The 23,843-nt window shown below is 39.6% G+C and overlaps 1 protein-coding gene across 1 annotated transcript in view; it reads left to right on the top strand.

Moving 5' to 3' along the window:
• Nucleotides 1-23,843, top strand: part of LOC124155800 — a 56,073-nt gene that overhangs the window by 8,668 nt on the left and 23,562 nt on the right. The window contains exon 2 of the mRNA XM_046529911.1: nt 19,505-19,604. Within this exon, the coding sequence (XP_046385867.1) occupies nt 19,514-19,604 (91 nt within the window). The 5' untranslated portion in view covers nt 19,505-19,513. The remainder of the gene's footprint in view (nt 1-19,504; nt 19,605-23,843) is intronic.

Here is a 23,843-nt window from a genome sequence, read left to right as displayed (position 1 = left end):
TCTGGAGCAAATATTGCAGTGGAAACCAGTGGGAAGACGAAGGAGGAGCCGGCCAAGGATAATAAGTTGGATACAAGAGGTACAGAAAGAAATGGCGGAAAGAGGATCCGATGATGAACTTCGAAAGGATCAGGAGGCATAAAGATTGGGAATCTGAAGGCGTAGAACGTTATATAACAAATATTAAAAAGCGACGAACACATAAATTGCAGCAGAATCGAAATATCGTGATAAAGGCAAAAAAAAACAAAATATCCCTTTTAGGCCATATAGTTAGCAATCTTAGGTGGAACTCTAACAATTAAGGTTGCCGTTATACCATGCTTTATTTGCGAATATACAGGAGTAGGAAAGAAGTTATTTATTTCCAAATAGATAATATATAATAGTGCGTGAAAACATAATAATGCCTTTCCTCCCAAATAACAGTTCGGCAGTAGACAGGGGCATTAGTGAACTCTACGTCTACGGATGAGAGAAGAAAAGATCGCAAACTAGAATTTACTGCGAGATGCATTAAAGGAGGAAAAGATGATCGCACATTGAGTGATTCTATGCCTGAGATTCTAATTTATAAAAAAATGAGAGTTTCAAGCGTCACTGCATAACTTAGAACAGATGCTCAATAACTTTAAACTTTGTATTATCCAGTTAACATTTATTTCTCTACGGCCATAGTTTTGAAGGCAGGACGTCATCCTCAGATGCGTAACACAGACACTTATCCACTTATTTAAGAAAACAATAAAGTGGGGAGGTTCGGATCTACACATCAGGAGGGGAAGGAAGACGAGAGGAACCTACGGAAGAAACGTATGGATGTAAGGAACCTATGGAAATAAACTCCTCCCCCCCTTCCCCTCCCGCAACTAATGTGCGTAGCCGAGCCTCCCCAACTAAATTTTTTTGTTATAAAGTGGACATTTGTCTATATTATGCAACTGAAGATGACGGCCTGACGTAAAAACCATGGTCGCAGGGAAATAAATTTTTAAGTGGAAAATGCTAAGTTTAAAGTTATTCGAAATGAGTTCCAATTTGTATTCAACTATTTGCTAAGTGAGCTTCTCCAATAACATCTAGAGCATAGATAATTTATCAGCTAATTCCCAACTCTATAGAGAGTTTTCCCTAGAAGAGCATTATAGTCTTGTCACAACAGCGTTAGGCTATTGATCACAACAGCGTTTGGCTATTGACTGGAGCTTTCGAACACCTCAACAGAAGTCCTCGCAAACCGAGATGGGCCAGGATAAGGAACTACCCCCTACCCTGATGTTGAAGTCGTTTCGTTTTTCCCACCGGGTGAGGTTCTCCATCTCTGCCAACGTTTCGATGGTCGTGTCGTCCATCATCATCAGGGCTTGTCTTCGAGTTGAGTGAGTTACTTCTCCCGGTGGGAAACCCGAAACGGCTTCAACATCATCGTACGCCGGGAAAACCTCAGGTCTTTCTTCATACCCCTTACCCTGAATGTGTGAAATTTTCGCGCCAGTGGCTTAGTGTAAGGTGAGCTCTACCCTTACTCGCGGCCGTAGCGAGTGGAAGAATCAAGGGTCAAACTTCCGGAATTAATGAGAAATATGAACCCCTTCGAAATGAAACTCCACCGAAAGGTATCTCTCTCCTTATGAATCTTCCCAAAGACAATTTCTGGACACAGCCTTACCCCAGCATTACCGATATTTTTCCAATTTCCCGACCAGTAAACACCCGGATGGCAGTGAAGACTTCTCGGGTCTCACACCAGTTAAGGTCCTCCATATCTCCGTCCGACGTTTCGATGGGCAACTCGCCCATCGCCCGCAGGGATTTCGGAATCCAAGGAGATATGGAGAATCTTACTCGATGTGAGACCCAGGAAATCTCCACTGTCATTATTTGCCGGAAAAATAAACCAGACATTACATCAAGGCACACCGATACTTCGTTAGAACGAAGGTTTCCGATGTGATGGTTTGCTCTCTACATTAAATTTGAGGAGACGAAACTCTTAACAGAGGAATCCCAATACTTCCCTTGATAAATCAAGAAAACCATATAAATTCCAAAAACATCATTGAATATCAACTAGAGTGGACGGATATCTCCTTCAGGGTGCCTGGAAAACACTCATGCAAGAGGCAACCAATCACAAAGCAGGGGCTAGCCAGCCCACGATGTATAAGCGAGGCAGAAAAGACAAACATATCACTCGACTGAGTCTTTCTAATATCTTTCCTTCTTCTGTTTTTTGATAAAAGAAAAAATATTAAAGCCTTTTAAAAATCAAAAGAAATGTTAAAAAGAGGAAAGAGTAAAATTACGAAAAATCATACCAAAAAAAATTAAAAAGAAAAGAACTATAAACAACCATAAAATATAAAAGGCTATTACGGTAGACAAAAAAATAAAAAGTATATGTCACGCTTCTCTGTAATGTTCTTTTTGTTTTTAGGATTTTCTGGCGATGATAATTGTTAGTCTAAATAATTTTTAAATTTCTCTTTTCCCACAAACATCACATTACACACGACATGAAACACAAATGCCAATTTCTTTAAATTAATTTTTTTAACACTGATAGTGAAGTGAAGCAACGAAGACAGTTTAACACGCAGCTACGGCGCCCTAGATTGTCTGCTGACACGCCGACACCTTCGAGCTGAAGACGCTGGCAGGATAGCCAGCGAATCTGTTATCCACCAACTAACTGGCGTGGACGAAAACCCGAGAAAATGCAGAGATAACCTTGATGCTTATTTAACACCGAGAAATGACGGCTGAATGGAAAATGATAGCTGACATAATTCCGCGACGTCTCTCCTACATTCCGATTCATGGAATCATGACAGGTATTTCGATTCAAGGCTTCTCGAACCAACGCAACGGGCGTGGAGATATGACGGCGAGATACATAACCGTATCACGGGCGCTACATAATGCATGGAAATGGAGTTTTGAAACATCGAAAAGAGATGGCCAAGGATATGGAGTTCAACGACACCGCCGTGCATCACGAGTGTGCAACCGCTGGGATGTGAACTGCGGTTCCAAAAGGTTGGCGGTTTTTTTTTATCCTCCCAGCGTGCTACAAACGCGCGCGTGAGGGATTGGGGAAGGGAATGGCTTGACACGGGTGCGTGGTGTGGGATGGAGGGCGTTCGGTAGCGACGGAAGCGCGGAAGATGGCCGGGAGGAGTGGGGCGAAAAAGAGAAAGTTTCGCGGCGATGTGGGGCAGATTGAAAGGTCCGATTAAATAATTGATTCGAATGGCTGGGATCCGGACGTTATACTCCCGGTCACTTCTATCCCTCCTCTTAACATCCCACAGCTCTGCTGAAAAGCCTGTAAAAACAACCACGAGGACTGCATGGAAGAGGCCCAATTCCATCTCATAGAAGAGATTTCTGTTGCCACTTCGATCACATCGTAATCGGTTTTCAAAAATGCCCACGACGCTGTGATGAGTGCAATGCAATCCAGGGACGCCGACTTACAAAAAATATTGGGGGGCCCAAACCGGGATCTTGCCCCGGGAAATTTTATAAGTAGTGAATTTTAAGTTTTTTTAAGCATTTTAGAAGAGTCATATGATCAACATGCCTGATAACTCGAATTTATACATCTGGACACTCCGGGGAAAATCAACAAGCCTGACATATTTTTTCCTCACACCTATAACGAATTTTTGAGGGGGCTCAGGCCCCATGGAGTCGGCGCCACTGATGCGATCCACTTTTTTCCCAATATTTTTAGTGCAATGTTTGCAATTGCGAGGAATAGCATTGAAAAGTTATGAATTTGATAGATCACATCATCATATCGATGGCTAAGTTCTAACAACACGTATCTCAAAATTTGGCCGGTCTAAGTTAATACTGCTAATACTGTTGATAAACAATAAAATTCAAGCAAAAAACAACTCTTTGTTAGCAAATGCATGCTTTTTTTTCAGTTTTATGTATATTTGGTTTTTAATTTCAATTAAAATTTTATACAATTAAAAAAATAAATCGTTTTTTTGCTCTCCTGAAAAGTTTCTATTTTTGAGATAAGTGCGTGTTGCTAGAACTTACCCATTGATATATAAAATTTATATTAAAAGCCCAAATTATATCTTATTTTCCCGTGAAATTCGGATCACTTAGTCCGTCAGCGACGCGAGTTGCGACTTTTGTAAACCCATTTAAATACACGGCGAGTGAAAAAATTTTGAGGCCGAATCCAGGATCCTCTTTTGTAATATTCGTGAAAACAACATTCAGTGAAACGACCCGAGGATTAATTTGGTTTGAAAAGGCGAGGGTAGACCTCACCCCAGAATAATACACGGGAGTGTGAATTACTTATGTATATTCATGATAGTTAATCCCTTGCTAAAATTACTATGTAATTCCCGGTACACAGTCACTCACTTATTTTATTTAATGTCTGTTTTATTCCCGGCAGATAATGGCAGAGGAGTTTTATCGGGTCTCACTTCGGATAAGGTCATATATATCTTCTTCCATAGGTCGGATGGAGATATAGAGGACCTTACTTGATGAGTGACCCGGGAAAACTTCACTCAGTCATTAGTGATACAACTTGTGGATTAGTGTAAATTGGTATGAAAAAGGTAAAACTTATTCCGGAATCAGACATGGGATGTGGAATTTCCCACATTCAGGGTTGTTACTTTCTTATGATTAGCCCGATAAAAACCTAGCACATCACAAATTGCTCAACCGGAAGGTTTTGTTGATTGAATAAGTGAGGGTAGAGCTCATCCCAGAGAGATCTTTGAATATGGTAAGGTAAAATTCCACTCCGAGAGAAAATAAAGCATTCGGGATAGGGGAGCATCTCCATACTCTAGGCTACCACTAACCTCGAGGATTATTATTTTGGGCGTCCCTAAGCTTCAGACGCATTTTTACGATGGACCCTACGATCACATACACAAGGTTCTGTATTACCATGTTGTGCACCACATCATGTAATTATTCTGGATCAATGATAGCTCTGCACTGTCAAATACAAGAATGAAGAGTTTTTCCAGCTTCAACTTAGGTAAGATGGGATATCTGATCCAGAATAAAAGAATAAATGATTCTGCATACTCCGCTTAATACATGACAGCGTTTTCTGCATTGGCAGACAGCCTTCAAAGCCACAAACCGTTGTATTTACGACTCCAAAAAGTCACGATAATTATCAAGTGGAAACCTAGTCACAATGACCCTTTTCGAAATGCGAGGGTGATTCAGCCGAAGAGTTTGATTTTATTTCCGTCCTACTTCGACGATAGATGCTTCCGTCTGCAAAGAATGGCTCCATTACGATAAGTAAAAAATGACCTCTGCCCAAATGCTCCAGACAAATATCCAATTATCTGGTACGCAGAGCAATGAAAGTAGCGTTAGATGTTCCAATTCGCAGAACAAAAACGCTGGAGGAACTTTCAAAGGGCTCAGCGCCGTTCGACGGTGAGAATATAATAGATACCTCAGCAATTTCTTCCCCTTTCATCCGAGAATTGTTTCCACAGCTCTAGGGTGATTTGCCTTACTTCGCACTCCACCGTCCACGGGCTTCTTTTATGGGTAGGTTTATGAGGGACTGGAAAGGTTTTATGGATTTTGCGTACGGCAAGACCACGCAAAGATGCAATAACGTTATTTCATGGAAGCCGTGTACCATAAAAACAATGAACAGAAACACTAGTCTTTCACTCTTTGCCATTGTAAGCAATGAGTTGAAAATAATTTGAGCTTGGAAATCAGAGTAAGTAAAATTAATGACAATCAAAGTAATCAAAGTAAAATTAATGACAAACGTTTCCATACTTTACATGGAAACTTATTTCCGTACACATGTAACGACTCACTAAACCTTTCTAGCTGAACTGAACTAGAATTGCTGCTCCCTTTTCTTTGTCTCGATATTAATGTCTCATCATCACCATCATAGCGAAAAATTCAAGCATCTCGACTCAAGTTTCCCATTAAAAAATATTTCCGTACTCAATTTATACTTACATACAGGTTTTCATAGCACAATCAGAAGCTGCTAACAATTTACACCTCTTTCATGATTTCCGATTAAGTAAAATAATAGAGCCAATTTCTTCTTAATCAAAATCATCAACCAAAGAAGTGAACTTTATTCGCATACGGATTTTTTTCTGCAGGAAAACCCTCTAATTAATCACTTAGCTATGAAATTCTTGCCTAAAGAAATTGTCTATTATTTAAAAAGGACTAAGTTTCGTCCATCTTTCATACGAACGAACGGTTTATGCCTAGTTGTAAGTCAAGGATAAGCATTTTTTAATTTGATCCACGCGAATAAAACGTGACATCGTATATAAATTTCCGAGCTTATATTGATTTTCTCGGCAAGAAACCTTCGGAAATATTCTAACTTATTTCGGAAATATTCCTTTCCCGCATATTTGATCCTGAATAAAAGGCAAATACGAGTGGGGTCCCAAAAATAACCGGACACAATGTTTTAAAAATTCAAAATTTAATTTTTTGTCTTAAAAACATTAGTCACCTTCGAATTACTCTCCATTTACACTGATACATTGGTTAAAACGTTTTTTCCACTATGCGAATACCTTTGGTACTCGTCGTTTCCGATGCCTTGCAGCGCCGCCTTCGATTTTCTTTTCACCCCCGTAATATGACAAAACATTTCCCTTTCATCGCCATTTTCATGCGGTTTAACAAAAGGAACTCAAAAGGTGGGAGACTTGGTGAGTAGGGTTGGTGAGGAAGCAGTATCATGCAATTTTTTTACCAAAACCTCAAGTCATAAATATAGGTTATGACTTAATAAATAAAGGTTTTCTGCGTCATTGACCTGCCACTAAGCGCGTTTTGGCATTAAAAAGTGATAAATATAGCATTCGGGGTTATATTGAAGTAGTTTAAAGTTCATCTAAAGAATTTTATGGTTTTACGATGGGTGAGAATGATCAACAATTATTTAGATTATGCAACCCGCGTGCCACCCAATATGCCTGGCTGGGGTGGTGCGCGCTCACTCTTGGTGCAATATCCCGGGAACCAAAGGGCAGAAATGAAAGATATACTAGACAGGTGTTATACTACATATGTATAACGAGTCGTTGTAAAACACAGAAAAGTGATGGAATAATCCGAGAGTGACATCATCTTCAGTTATGTCCGAATAACACCCAAAAATACCAAAAGTGCGATGCGGCACATTTCCCCGGTATCCGATTGCAAAAAAAAATTTCACGATTAATTTCCAAACCAAATGGAACAAAACTGAGGGAGTTCCGAAATGATTTCGAAAACTTTAAAAATAAGGACCACCCTAAGCGACTGGCCCATCAGTCCTGTGTTACTTTCGTTTCTCTAATTATGAGCACTTAACAAGATAGAAAGAGCCATAGTAATTTTCCATGCTTATTTATTTATCTCATCTGGTTTCAACCTTTAAGCACACGTAATTTTCAAGAGCTGTCTCAAAATCACGTGTGTATAAACGTTGATACCGGTTGAGGTAATTACGTGCGGAAAATTAATACTGCTGTTTTTATCGTCATACCATTAATTTCCACAATGTAAACTCGTCGACAATCGATCGGATTAGACACTAAAACCCGGGCGATTTGGACGAATCGAATATGATGTTCTCCGAAAATGTTTATGTATTTTTGAGTGAGCCGTATTTAACAATTTTGACACTTTGACGACAAAATGTGGATGCAATTAGCTTTGTGCGGTTTCAAAGTTTAAAAAAATCATCATATAATAAAACCTGAATATCTTAATGTAAATGATCTTCCAAGGTTCTTAAAGATGTGAAAACAGTGGAACTACTATAATTTCTAACGTTCACCTGTGACTGGGTGCCCAATTAATTGGTAACATTCACGGACTCGCATGGTCAATTTGATGACCTCCACAGCTTATTATCAGACGGGATCAAAGGTGACAGAAGTATAATTTGGACTGTTGGGATTATAAGGTATCTATCGATAGGTTTAAAAAGGTACCCAATTCATTGGTGGCTTCCATAGCCTATATTGTCAACATGATCTCATGGCATGCACGTATTGATTAACGTGAACAAATGCTGCAGGCTGAAGGCCGCCTATTAGGTAGAAATATGACCCCAACGGGCATCGTAATTGATAAAAAAGGGTAAACACTGAGCACATAATAAAATAAATTCCAGCTTTCTTTATCATTGAAATTAATATACATTTACCACGACATGTAGCCATTTGAATGAAAAATAACAATTTCTGTCCTTTTAAATAATATTCGAAATTATAATATCGAAAACTTAAAATTTTAAGGCATTAGTTTCAAAATAAATATGCACAATGCGACCCATATCCGATGTAAGATACGAACGTAAAGAAAAAAAATGCCAGTAAAAGAACATTTTTAGGGCTGGCAGACAATAAGTAATTTTGGCTACATTAATTATTTGGCGGCGGAGGACTGGTTCCTGATATTGAAATAAAATATTATTATTCAATTAACGATAAAAAATAAATGAGATCAAAACATGATTCGCTCCATATTTTTTCTAATTCATCTTGTACATATATAATTCATCGAAAATTCATAGGTATTCGTAATATGACAGCTGTTAAAGAAACATTCCAACGTGTACATCATTTACAATCCGATTCATTCCCATGTCGACTGTATAATCGGCCAATATGTAAGCCTTGAAAATATATAGTAGACGAATATGTACTCTACTCCCTTGATATCATCTTTCATCAAGAAAATGCACCGTTGAGACCACTCAGACAAGCAGCTACAACTCAACAACAGGGATTCCCTTCACCTTTTCTACGCGCTCCCTTTTTATTGTATGCAGTACCCTGGCTAATGCAAAGGAAACACGTAAACAAAGTAGGAGAGTCGGTACGTCAATAGCTTACCCCTAAGATTAATTCTCTGCTACGCGAAGCAAGCGAAAATAACAACCCCAACCGAAAGTTCTGGCGACCCTTTAATTCAGCTGAGTGCCACCGCACTCGAAGGTAGCTTTCCAAGAGGGTTCTAGCGGTTCATTTTGATACGAGGTCCTTTTGTCCCTATGGTACAGAGGACGCTTAGGCTGAGCGAACCGATACTCGGGCAAGGTCATGGACTCCGCGTCATTCCCCTCGCTCGATGGGAGAAGGTAAAATGGGACCGCCCCATTATACGCACGCGCGCAAAAAATAACGCAGTGGCGAATTGCATCAAATAGAGCGGTCTCTAGGCCGATTTCCACGAGGCACGTGCTTGCGCAGGTTAGGACTGCATTGATTTCTCATTAGAGAGTGCAGTGGCGCGAATGCATGAACGACATCAAAACAGGGGCTATTTTGCCATCGTCATTGCATTCTCGCATGCGTTCTAGCATCTCACGGCTTTAAACTACAAATTTTGACTGCGCCTTCGTAAGTCAGATTGTATAGTTACGTGCCCCGTGAAAAATGGCCTTAAAGAGTGGCATAGTGTTCCAACTGAAGGGAAATAAAAATCATCCGAAACACTTTCTCAAAATAATCCATAATTCCGCAAACTTCAGCGGAAAAATATTCTGGCTGAATTTCAATCACGCTATTCGTTTCGAGGAGGACTGAATTCTGCACCTCAATTATGTAAATGTGACAGCGACGACGGCGATAGATGACCATCACGTTCTCCTATCACGTTCCTCTGTATCGCGCGATCATGTAAGCCACCGTCATCGCGCGTACCATATAGGTACGAGCGCGTGAGGTTGGTATCATTGATAAATCTGAAGAGCCAATGAAATCTTTCGACACATCTTTGTCCGAGAATGCGTCGTCTGCGGAGTCTTTGAAATAACAATAACAAACAACGAAAACATAAAATGGATGCAATTCAAAGCTAAGTACTTCGCTTCGCCAATAGATAATAGTATGATAAAGTACTCGTATAATGGTAAAGTTATTGGAAAAGTGTAGTATTACTTTTAGATGTGTGATAATGTAATCCATTATGCTAATGCTCGCCGGGAGATGCTGCAGTCATTATATTTACTATATCGTAGAGAATGGCCGAAAAGTCGTGACCTTGGATTGAAACTAATTAATGTTGAAATGATAATGGAAGTGTAATCGCGCTAGCGATTTGAATGTAAGTAGTTAATAGTTGATTTATGATGATTAAAAAATCGAAAAGGAGTTTAACGATGTTCATGGTGAAACAAAACTCAGTACTATTCCACAAACTTTTATTTTAACAGCCTAGGTACTACTTTCGACGTTTATACCGTCATTATCAAGACTAACCTGACTGTTAAAATAAAAGTTTGTGGAATAGTTCTGAGTTTTGTTTCACCATGAACATTTCAACGATCCAATAAGTAACGCCCAAATCAGTTGAGTTTAACGATGTTGACATGTTGGAGAACGTACTTGGCAAATGTTGATAATTAAACTGCGATATAAAGTAATTGACGTTTGAATCACGGATGTACTTCAATTAGCAGTACTTTCCAAGTTGTTGTGTGGAAATAAAGCAGCTCAATAGAGTTCACTACCGTGCGCATATAACAATTGAACAACGTGGACAACTAATAATGTCAAGAGAGCACTCCAGTAGAAATAATTAAGGATTTCATTGGTTTTTAATCGATTATGGGGCATTTTTAAATTAAATAAACAATAATTTTTCCTAATATATGCATTTAGTGCTCGTTTTTATGTCAGCATATGCTTATCACCATCGGTTTCGAACGTGATAGGCCGATGACGCTGGCAGCGTGATAAAGAGAGCGATCACGGTTTCATAATCGCTGCTATCACCTTCCGTCGTGGGAATCGCGTTGCCCCTGGCAACGACATCGCTCTCACCCTTCTCACAGTTACATAATTAGGGTGCTGGGCTTTCATAAGGATACTGCTTCATTTCTTGTATATAAATATATTGCGTTTCGGTAGTTATGAAATAAATTAAAAAATAAACGTTGTTATATTCCACAAAGTATTTATTGAAAACTCTACCGATTTAGACCTTTCAGGTCATTATCAAGAGGTAACAGAACACATAGATAGACAGACAAGGAGGTTTATGTGTAGGATCTCACAACGTTGAATGGAGAGGGGGGGAATCAAAGGACGCTGGTGAGTTGGTGATTGGTAAGCTATAAAAACGGGGGGGGGGGAATGGAGGGTCATGAAAGGAAGGTGAGCAGAATCTCTTTCTTAGATTAAAAAACGTTTATTTTTTAATTTATGATGCCACCATTCCACGAAGTGAACTCAAGGATCATTGAGGGCGTACGCAGCGAGGGGCTGGAGGGGGCAGCTGCACCCCCCCCCCCCTTGGAAGTAAAAATCGCGAAAGTCTTTAAGGAAAATCAGGACTGGATTGAATTAAAAGTTTTGAACAAATATTCTTAAAACCCACGAAAAACGATACTAGTATAAGAATTGTGACTAAAAGACATTTTTTCAAGCAAATCATTTTCAAAAACTAGTAAAACGCTGTTATAGTTGTTTCATTCACCTTTTCCATACTTAAAAGTTACGATTTGAACAACCATGGCTTACCCAGTTTTGAATCTGGGTACGCCCTTGATCGATCTGAAATTTATGAGAAATGAATTTGCACTATGGACTTTTTAATTGTAAGTTATTGCGCCGAATAACTAACGGGATATGTTAATCAATGCATGATTAATTACGCGCAGTCCGTGGAATTTAAATTATGATTATTTCGGAGAAAAATCAGCATAATCAAACTAAATGCAAAATGAATTTTATTTGCGCATTCGAATAAACTTTTAAATAAGCGATATATATTCAATGCGCTTTGGATACTAATGTAAAATCCGTATCATTTCTAAGAATAGGTAAAAATATTTTCAAACTTGGGTGTTTAGGCCATTTCTCTGGGCAGTTGCCGCTGTGAGATGTTATATTCCAGCTCAGTTCCAGAGCAAAGCGAGAGAACTCCCTGTCCGCTCGGATCCGCGGAATAGTTTCCCGACTGTGTGTATACTTGTTCCACTTCCATTGTGACCATTACGCCTTCCGCCCACCCTCCCGTGCCTCATCCTGGTGATTCTCCTTCCCTGCCTCTCCCCCGCCGCCGTGGCTGTTGGAGATGCAGGGGATGGGACCGACCGCTCCAGAGGTACAGTTACTTCACCCCACACTCTCTCTCCCGCACGGTCTTTCTCCCTGTGCGAAGCGACGAGACGGGAATGCATGGGGACGTTATGGGAAACGGGAAAGCACACTTGGGGGGGGGGGGGGTGGGAGGGTGAGTGCGCTAAATGTATTGGAGAAGTACAGGTATTCGGCTACAAGTATTCAAGTACAGGTACTCAATTACTGGTATCCGAGTAAGGTTATTAGAGTACTGGTATGCGTGTACCCTGATGGTATTCGATGACTCAGGTAAATACTTGAGGAAACGTGTGCTCAGGTGCCCGTGTATTTTTCCGAGAACTGGATATCATAGAAGATTACCCAGAATAGTATACAATTACCTCCAGACTTGAGGTAAATACTTGAATGTCTACCTGAGCACTTGATTACGTCGACCCATGCACAGCAAGTATATGAGTGAATACCACCGCCGCCAATGAATACCGACTATTAGCCAAATACCAACGCCAGGTTTCTCTCTACCCTTCAATCCCTGCACATATGGTGAGAATGACTGGTAATGATGGACGTCTATACCAAATTGCTTGCTGCATGTTGGTGATTGATGACCCCCTGCCAAACACCCTAGAGGTGGCTGGCACGGTATTATGTTGATGTAGTACTGGTACCAGACGACCACATACTCCCTGCGTTAGTGCTTTGTGTAAAGCCCTTACAGCACTCCGCCGTCGAATTGGGCATAAAACCGTGCTTTCCAAGGCGATTTTCGTAAATAGTAGTCTAATACCAACGCCAAGTTTCTCTCTACCCTTCAATCCCTGCACATATGGCGGGCATTACTGATACCGATAGACGCCTCCACCAAACACTATTTCCCTCCAAGTACATGAGTACTCCTGTTCGTATCTGCATTTTAAAAAAAAATTCTAAAGAATACTCAAGGAAATATATGGGTACTCGAGTATCATATGACTACTTTAGTCTCTGTGCCCGCAAACATTTGGCGCACTCCTAATGAGGAGGTGAATGGGAGAGATGAATGAACGGTATCCTAGGGCCAGGGTCGCGATAGGGTAATATCGATGTAATTTCAGCTGCAAAGAGCCAGTCATAAAAACTGGGAGAAAATTATGCTTTTTTATATTTTTGGAAGTACACTCGATTACTGGACGAGTATTCCCGGTTATGATTGCGCTCGGACTTAACGGAACGGATTTATTAACTTATCGCTTCGAGCAAACGTATTTCAGGTATTGTATGTCTAGCACCAAGTTTATCTCTGCATTTTTCTCGTGTTTTCTTTCGCGTCAGTTGGTTTCTGTATAACAGTTTCGCCTGCTATCCTGCCAAAATCTTCAGGTGGATGGTGGTCCATAAGCCAACTGACGCGAAAGAAAATCTGAGAAAAATGCAGGGATAAATCATTACCGCGGAAACCTTCGTTCTAAGACCATCAAGTTGATTCATAACCTCATGTTATACTACACATAATCCTGCTTTAAGTCCAGGTAAATGTAATTATTTTCCTCGGGGTGATTTTTGCATTTCAAGAGCACTGGCAGGTTAGGCCGTACAACCGGCGTCCAATGGTTCACTTTTCTTATGTATTCATGATTACCGTAAATGTCTCACCAGTTAATCCAACGCATATGCTCCAACGGGAGATAGACAAGATAATGGCATATATATTCGTAAGAATTCCGCCAATATGTATAATTTTTTAAATCTAATAACAGCTAGTAATTTAGCGGAAATATTCACAAAAAATATAAATTAGACTCCAAATTAAAACACTGGCAATTATGTAGACAAAATCGACAACTTATTCGACACTTATACAGGTCTCCTACCTGCATTGAACGATGGCGGCCTTTTCCTCGCCAGCATTTTTTCTTTTTGGTCAGTAACCCAAAGGGGTCCAACGGAATGGTTAATGCGCTGGAAATCTAAAATGATCGTTTTTTCCAACATAACTGAATTTGTCTGGGATGTATACACTTAGTCTCACTTTCGAGGATGTTTATTATTTAAGCATTGACGAAAAGCTGATAATAATAAATCGAGGTCAATTCTATAATCAGTCATATTTCTCACAAAAATAATATGAAACTTCCAAGAGCCAAATCCTTTTGACAGTTCTGACGGTGGGGAATTCGGGGAATATTTAATAAAAATAATTAAATAATATTCATTAAATCATATTTTACTGGGGAACAAGCCACTCCCATGAAGGGAGATGGACAGTCTTACCCCGAGCACAATATAAACACTCCTCTGTTCCACATATTACCTCTTTATACTCACACCATGCCTCATCAACTAATCGCAAATAAAAAACTCAACCCGACCATCTCCAATTTCCTTCAAACCCATAGCCTAGTGTGGGAGTCGGAAGATGGTGGTGGTGCTGCTGGTTGAATTTTGATGGAGTAGCGAATGAGTCTTGACTGTTTTCAGAGTGATGCCACAAACTTTGCCCATTTTATATCTTTAGAATATATCGCAATACAACATATTTATCGCAATAAGACATATTTCCAACAAAAAAAACTTAAAAATAAGGAATTTTGAGGGTTTCAAGATAAAATAAAAATTTCAATGAGCTTTTCTTCGGAAATTCATACAAACAGACAAACCTGAATAGCAGCTCAAAACTATTTATTCTCATTTCAAAAATGTAGGGTCAAATGCTGCGCCTAAATTACAAATATAGTTACGGACAAATATCAAAGAATGCCATACACACAAATTTCACAAAATGTCCCAACTTCGGCTTCATTAAAACTGATTGCTGTTTAAAATTCAATTGATTGGTATTTTTCAGAACCTATAAGGGTCATCAAATATACCCTATTTGAAAGCAACCGAGAAAGGTGTAGAGATGCGCTTTTTAATCACATGGAATATCCCGTCTTTAAAAAATCATTAAAGTGATTTTTCCTGTGCGAATACTTTCCTCTCTATCAGTCACAATCTTTAATCGGGACAAACTTGGCCTTCGCTCGAGACGCAAATTCAGAAAATGCTCCTTTTCCTCCCCCTACTCCATCTAGCGCCTCCACCCTGAGAATCTCGTTGCCGTACTCCTTGAAATAATTGCTCGCCCCAGCACTCGCTCTTACCCCTCTCTTTCTGCCCCACAACGTTCCGCAGCGCCACCGTCGCTTTCCGATGACGAGAAACGGGCGCTGCCCGTACTCGAGAGTCGCGCGCGTTTATCGCGAGGTTTCCATCGAAAACAGCCGGATGCGCGACTGGCTGGTAAAAAAAGAGAAGAGGTAAGTAAATAAAATAAAAAGAATCGAGCACCGGCGTTCTCTTGTTTCATCTCTATTTGCGTTTTAGTTTTTTTCTGGTTCGCTACCTTTTCGGTCGTCATTTGTTTTCGAGCCCGCGCTTTGTCCCCGCCCGCTTCCCGCATTTCCGACGACGTCGTTGACTATCGGGACTCTGGCACTCCGGATTAGGAGCTTGGGAACGGATTTTCGCCGAGGTACAAAACATGGGGCTTCTCTCCAGCACCCAGATCTCGGTCCTTCGTCTCCTTTAATTTTTTTAAAACAAAGGGAGAGGAAATGCATTCTCGCTGCGATCCCAGGCATATTCCCCCAGGAGTTTCTCCTGAGACGCATAACCACTCCGCCTTGCGGGTTTCAAAATTGTTTATCCGATTCTATTGGCTACCATTAATATACAGCGAAACAGGCAGACATTTAAAAGATCGTACGGCAGACATTAAATTTAAACGACGGTTGAAAACGAGGGATAAAAATATAAATTAAAGTACTAAGTATTCTCTCAGCCATGTGTAATTTATATTTTAGCAAGTGATATAAATAACCAATTATGACGACAGATTGAAATATTATTATTATTATTATTCTTTATTCCACAAGATTTACTTGGAGGTCTGCCAGCGTCGGGCCTTATTATTATTATTATTATTATTACTATCATCACGATGGAATAGGAGATATAATGAACATTTTCCTTGCTGGGGGTGCCTAAAAATATATATTTCAATTTAAAAAATAACTTACGTACAATATTATCTATATTATATAAAAATACGATTCCCATCGTTGTTTCAGGTTTAAGGTTAAAAATACAGAAATGAATCCCAAACAATCGAACTAGGGCTCAATTCACTATCACGATCACCTTGCATTCATGCAGGTAGACTCAACGCACGCCTTGATAATGACATTTACTGTGTCAGATCCTCGGTAGTTTTTTATTTTTTTGTTTTGAGTGGGGGCTAAAACTGAATTTTAGTTATTCAAGATAATTTATCAAATTTAGGGGTTTTATATCTCCTTCCTGTCGGAAATCTGACCTCGGCGAAAACTTTAGTACTTAGTCGCAAAAGTAAGGACTTCTTATTAGTAGGAAAGTGACAAGCGAAGTTTAATATAGTCTGGGAAAATTTCAAGTTGCTGTCGTTTCTCTCAATTCCAGACTATCAAAGGGCCACAAAAATGAAAGTACGAAAGTACATTGAATGCTGGAAACATGGGATGGGTATCTTCAGATGTCAGATTTTGATATGAGCAAATCATTACGTTTATTGAATAAGTAAGCATGAGGCAGTTTCAAGGAAAATTTATCATTTAAAAATGCAATCAATTTAGCTTACTGTATAATTTTACGATTAATAAGCTATCAATGTCCAATCATGGATAAAATCACTCTCAAGGTTATTATAAATGTAATTTTTCATCAAAAGATACGTTTAGAATTTTAGTTTTGAAAAAAAATCTCGCATAAACAGCAAAAAATGAGTGTTTTCATCGAATAGTATAGCAATTAGGCATTCATCGCATGAAAATTTCAGTGGAGAAATTCCTCTCAATTAGAGGATTTACCCTCCATGGTATCAATTTCCATGAAACGTTTCCCTTCCGCTCCTGGTTTATTTGAACAACTCCCTCATCGCACACCGCATTCTAAACTGTGCTCGGACGCCTCTCGCATCACACCTCACATTTTCACCGCATTTCCACAGTAGAGCAGACGGACGGATGCTCGAATACGAGAAAAAAATCAATGCCGCGAAAGACAAATAAAAAAATAAAAAAGTCATTCCCGGAGACATATGCACGACCTCTCTCAAAACTTCCGCGCGCTTCTTGCATCACGTGACGACAACAGCACGCCAAATCCATTACATAAATCTAATAAAAACGCTGGGAATGGAGACCGGTAAATTCGCATGTCCAGCCGCTGAATAATGGCGTTGATTTCGAAACTGCGTGCCGTCGTGAGCGACTCGCTCGCATTTTTTTTTTCTTTTTTTTTGCTTCCCATCGCACGTCCGTCGCCACCTGTTTTTTTTCCGCGCTCACTTTTTTTTTGTGCCTCCACTTTAAATGCAGCCTTGGACGAGTGAATCGCAGCTTCCGCCCGTCCCGACAATGCATCGGAAATTTGTCCACTTCAACGGGCGTCAAAACGCCTATATCACACGTACGAATGTGGCCCCCGCGGGAGAAAGGGCGTTTCCATCGCGGTCGACGGGAGACAGAGAAATGGACACAGTCGCATTTTCCAAAGGCAATCCCACCGACAATCGGCCCATCTATACTTACAAGGGAAAGGGAATTGAAATAATACTTTTTTTGACAGTCCAAACTTGTCGATTCAGAAAAAAAAACGATTTGGTCACCTAACGGGTGGAAGTGTCTGCTGCTCAACGGATCGTGGAAGGTCCAAATTATGGTGATGAAGCCACCCGGGATGTTTTTGTATTTGGCGGTCACTGAAGGGTGAAAACGTCTGATTCAATGTGACGCCCAAAGAAACATTTTCATGAGTACGTGTGAAGGTCCTATATCACAATTTGAATCAAAAAATGCAATCAATTTAGTCGGTCTTTCGCTCCCACTTCATAAAATCTTGCGTAGTAAATCAGAATGCTGAATTCCGAAGGCTGGTGATTTTTTCCCATTTCCAAATTTTGGTACCTAACAGCCTCAAGAAAAATTCATCGCTTATTGCTTGAATAAAGCTGAATTTTATACTTAAGTTTCCCTTTTATTCGTAAAAATTCCGTCGAATTATTTGTCTTCACATTCTCGGTGGATGATAAGTTTACGCAAAACCATCAACGCTCATGAATCAATGACGCATTAGCGTGAGCAATTAGCACATTCCACACCAAACGGCTCTGAATCCTATTTGAGCAGAAATTGAAGAGGAAAATGGATGGACTCATGCGATGCTTAGTTGCAGAATATTTTTTCTAAAATTTGGCCAAGAATGAAGTCAATAGCACAGTGGTGGAATCAACTAGATAAAATTTCAGGCGGCCGAAGAGGGTTACGCCCTATCATGCACAACCGTGAGCTGTAGCCGAAATTTAAAGGCAAATTTCAAGGTCATTTATTGATTTCAAGCAAACTTTCAAGATGATGAAATCATGCAAAAATATGTAATTCCCTTTTGTGGACTTGCTAAATTATTTAAACTGAACTGAAGAGTTCCAGAAATTACGGCGACCTAGGGTAACAATTTAAGGTTTTTTTACACCTTGCAATGCGTAAAACGCCAATTAACTTGTATCCTGGTCTATCACAAAATAAATAAACACACCTAAACATACCCCCTCAAATTTGAAACTTAAGATCATTTGTTGATTTCAGGCAAACCTCTAAGATCATGAAATCATGCAAAAATATGGAATCCCGTTTCTGGACTTGCTAAATTATTCAAACGGAACTGAAGAGTTCCAGAAATTGCGGCGACATAGAGTAACAATTCTTTGTTCAATTCAAGTTTTTTTACACCATGCAATGTATAAAACGTCATTTAACCCGCATCCTGGTCTATCATAAATAAATAAACATACCTCAACATACTCTCTTAAATGCGAAATTCACGTCATAACAGTAAGGAAGATTAAAGAAAGATTGAAAAGAAAGACGAGTGGAATGATCTGCACTAACAACAGCTTCAAAAATTAAATGTCCATCAGATGCATATGTATCACCAAGAATTTAATTAAAATAAAAAAGGCCAACACGAGTCAAATTTTACAAAATAATTATTAATTATAAAATAAACCAAAATTCGTTAGGGCAAAATATTTTAAGCAGCATTAACCTTCTCTGCTAATAAAATACAGTTAACTCGCAATAAATTACGACTCCATACATTTAGAATTACGTTTTAATGGATTAATATGACGTCATATATGTTTGTGTTTGTTACAGATAATAAAACGTTATTAACAAGACTCGATAAAACTTTTTGTCGCCAACTTAGCAGCTAAGATCCCCCGTGGCCTTGTGCTTGGGCCATGAATTTCCATTTTAAACTTATCCACCCTTTATTGCTTGAAGGACTAGTGCAGTGTCTATGACTGGTATAGTCGCGGAGAGTGCCTAATTAAAACTTTCCTTTCGCAGGACACCAAAATGGCGACGAACAGAACGCTTCTCCTATTGGCGCTGCAGCTTATTGCCTGTGCCATCGTGGGAGAAGCCGCGACGGCACCCATTTTACCGGGTAAGTGCTTTGCTGAGCCAACCAGCGAAAGCTGTCCCTCTGACGTTATCTCCATCGGCTCTAATAGGATCGTTTACTCAAACGCGTTATCTCTTTCGCAAATATTTAAATATACACAAGGGAAATATAAGGTATCTAAGACGTAAAAAATCTTTCCCACTCAGCCTCTCTCTCATTATTTTACCATAAAAATTGAGAAATCTGCCGCCCACATCCCATTACATTTCTGCTTGAGACTATTGCATGGCTGGATTGCAGTTCCTCCCATGGTTTTCGGCTTAGCTGCGTCGATTTTTTTTCAAAATGACGTTTCGTAGCCTATGCTGGCCATATCTTCAGGTCAGGTCTGAATGACTCCCAGACCTGGAAACGGATCTTGAACTACTTCGACGCAGCTAACCGGAAAAACCATGGAGAGAACCACTTCTCATAAGTTGTTGATAGAGTTCCTGTTCGTTTAACCCTATAAAATCCAACGTTGCTTCTGAGTAACATCAAAAATGCATACATTTTCAGCTTAATTCAGAAAAGATTTAAACTGCGTGGTCTTTTGTGCTGTGAAGTTGAATGGTGAAATATGTAGCAGACACAATAATTATGACTGAGTTGAGAATTGTCACTTTTTTAATGAGGAGTCTTGAAATATAATTCCTCCCAAAAACAGATCTGGGTTAGACAGGGTTGAACGCTCAGGGAGATCCACTTATCGAGGGAAGGAATCGCTCATAAGAATGAACCACGACAGGCCGAGGAGGAGGAGGAGTAACGGAGAAGCGATGAGCCGCCCCCCACACAATAGAGGAATATCCCATGATTATGATGAGAATATTCTTGAAGCATCTCTAAGCAATGCAAAAATTGTGCGTTCCAAGAAGAATCTCATATTTCCCAGAATATCCTCGGCATATTCCTAGAATATACGATACGTCCGCCTTAAGGGATATCATAGGAATATCTTCATTGAATATTCCTGGGATATCTCCGGAATATCCCAAGGATATCCAGAAAAGATTGAGATTATTCTTGGAACGCACAATTTTTGCACTGTAGGGATGCGCATGGAATCCGCCTCGCTTTATCAAAATATGAGTGTAATTATCGAATAGTGTAATCGAATAACCAACGATGGACGAAGCAAGAAATAAATAGTCAGTAGAATAGCGCAGGCGAAGAGGGCTTTCTACAAAAAGAAGAATCTTATTACAGCTGAGAATACATGCGTAGAAGTAAGGAAACAATTCATTAGATGCTACCTATGGAGTATGTTTCTCCATGGAAGCGAGGCTTGGACGTCGACAGCAGCAGAGAAGTCAAGAGTGGAAGCATTCGAAATGTGGTGCTACCGAAGAGCGATGAAGATAAAATGGATTGACCGTATCAGTAACGAGGAAGTGCTAAGAGGAGTGGGAGAAAAGAGAAACTTCCTAAACACCTTAAGCAGAAGACGGGACAACTTAGTTGGCCACATTTTGAGGCACGACGGCCGGATGAAGACTATCGTAGAAGGACAGGTGGTAGGGAAGAAGGGCAAGGGACGGCCCCGAATGAGTTACATATGACAGGTTTTAAAGGATGTTAAAGAGTAGAAATGCGTCACTATGAAAAGGCTAGCGGATAGGAGAGAGAAATGGAGAGCTGCGTCAAACCAAGCTTAGGATTGCTGACTAATGATGATGATGATGAGTGTAATTAATAATATGCAATCACTCTTCAATAGGATTCTCAACAATATCTCCACTTATAAACCATTGAAACGACGTAAGGCTTCCAAGAAGGCATTGTGGGATAAAAATAGGAGGATACAAATCCGTTCAAATCAGGCGTTACTTCTTTTATATACATTATTGGAATGTAAGTAAATAATGGCCTTAGATAATATTCGATAAAGATTCGCAATGCCCCTGAGATCAAATAGGGTTATTGGGGATCAAAATGGAATATTCCTGGAATCCAGCAGGCTTTCGTGATGTCATCAACCTATCTGCGAAAAAGTCAAGACTCGATTTTCCGCCGAAAATAGCTCTCTATAGTCGTTTTCTTTAGTCTATCACATCTAACAATAAAAAAAGGTGAACGAGCCAATTTTATCTCGGCCGTTCTCATTTTGCGTTTCTTTGAAGAATAGGTGCGAGACCCAACACGGCCCCCGATCATCGCACGCAACAGCCATATCAGATAAAAGAGGACGACGAGAGGGATTGGCAGTTCAAAAATAAACTGGAGTATTTTTTCAACAGAAGAAGGCAGCACAGAATAACCGCAACGCCAAGAATGCCTTAGACCAACGTTGCAGGTTATTCTACGGAGCGTCACACAAAAGAAAAAATATCGAAGCTAGCAAATTGCCTTTTTTCATCAAAATATCGGACACCACTGAACGTGGAGTTTTAAAGAGATGCCTACGCAGAGTTCCGTGAAGACATCATTCCGCAGGAAAAAAATTTGTCTCGCCTTTCTCACTTCAGATTCGAAAAATGGAATGGAATGTAAAAAAATCTGCGGAAGTTAACACAAAGATAATAAGTGATATAACATGAAAAATACGATAGAAATAACACAAAAAGTCAGCATAAACAATTTTATCGCAACAACAGGCTAAAGAAAATTTTGCATGCGGATTTTGGTTTTGATAATCGATCTGTGGGCGAATGACTATGCATCCACTAGTTCATGGTGAAACAAAACCCAGTACTGTTCCACAAAAGTTTTATTATTAACTGTAAACCAATTTCGACGTCTATACCGTCATTAACCTGTTAGTCTTGATAATGACGGTATAGACGTCGAAACTAGTTGACAGCTATTAATAAAAAGTTTTTGGAACAGTACTGGGTTTTTTTTCACCTTGAAAATTTCATCGTTCCACCAAGTAACGCCCAAATCAGTTGATTTTATCCCCTTGTTGACTAAAAAAGAAACTATTGAAGCGATACAAGGCTTTACCTTCCATTAAGGGATTTTCGGAACCATAAATCGAGGAAGGAGAGATATTTAGAAAGTTTTGAAATGTGGGTATGGAGACGAATGTTGAAAGTGAAGTGGACTGACAGAGTGAAGAATGAGGAAGTTCTAAGAAGAATAGGCGAGGAAAGAAAATTAATACATATGATTCATAAGAGGAAGGCAAGTTGGTTAGGGCATATATTAAGAAGGAATTGTTTGGAACGGAGAATAATAGAAGGGAAGATAGAAGGAAAGAGAGGAAGAGGAAGAAGGAGGATGGGAATGTTGGATGATATAAGAAGAGGAAGAAAATACAAAGACCTAAAGGAGGATGCTCAGGATAGAGAAAGATGGAGAGAAGTCCAGTGGAAACCTGTCTAAGGACAGTAATCACTGATGATGATGAAATCGAGGATACTAAAAGGTTCAAATCGCGAGTGACTTCTTTTAAGGAGAGGATTTTTAAGGAGTTGATCATGAACAAGAATATTATCAAACCGGCCATCTCAAGTCGTAACGGTCGAAACATTGCCAATGTTTTCCGAATCGGGTGCATTCACCATCAATGCCCCAGCAAATAAGGTTCCATAATTAGGACCGCTAATCGGAATCATTAAAGTTTCCATTTTCGTCTTCCCGTCGAATAATTCCAGAGGAATTTGTCCAAAACGGCTTTCCCTAATTTGTGACGGGTAACCTTATGGCATACCTGTTTTATACGTTTATGCCTCAGTGAGTCTTCTCCTGCCTTTTCGCCGTTAACACCATTCATCTCAACGCGTCGCGGAGTAAAAACTATGAAAAAAAACTCAAATCAACTCTCATTTCCTCTTTTACCCCGTCAAGAAAAAGGAAACTAGAAAAACAATAAAAATATATGATGAACGCGAGAAATCTTCGACGCAGACCACAGAGTGGATTTATGATTGATAAAACGAAATCGTGAATGAATAAATCCGCTATCTTATCAGTCATCAAAAGAAAAAAACGAAAATTCTTTTTAGGTAGTAGGATAGACCAGGGATTTTGAAGTATTCTTCTATGCCCTTCGGACGAATCATGGGGCTTAAGGTAGAATTCATAAGATGTATTTTGTACTAACAGATCTTCCATACCAAAAATACTTTCGCATTAGCAAACACCGATCATGCTCATAACAAGTTACTTATAGTAATGGAGTGTGGTGCTATAAAAACTGCTATGCCAAAAAATGCTATAAAACAAAAAACGTCACAATTCCTCGTGCTATTATTTATTGCTTAAAAGTACAAATTAGAAATTTTGACGGGGACTAGT

Source organism: Ischnura elegans, chromosome 3 (assembly GCF_921293095.1).
Source record: "Ischnura elegans chromosome 3, ioIscEleg1.1, whole genome shotgun sequence".
Classification (NCBI taxonomy): domain Eukaryota; kingdom Metazoa; phylum Arthropoda; class Insecta; order Odonata; family Coenagrionidae; genus Ischnura; species Ischnura elegans.
The sequence above is the reverse complement of the archived record's forward strand: the minus strand, read 5'-3'. Positions and strand labels throughout refer to the sequence as shown.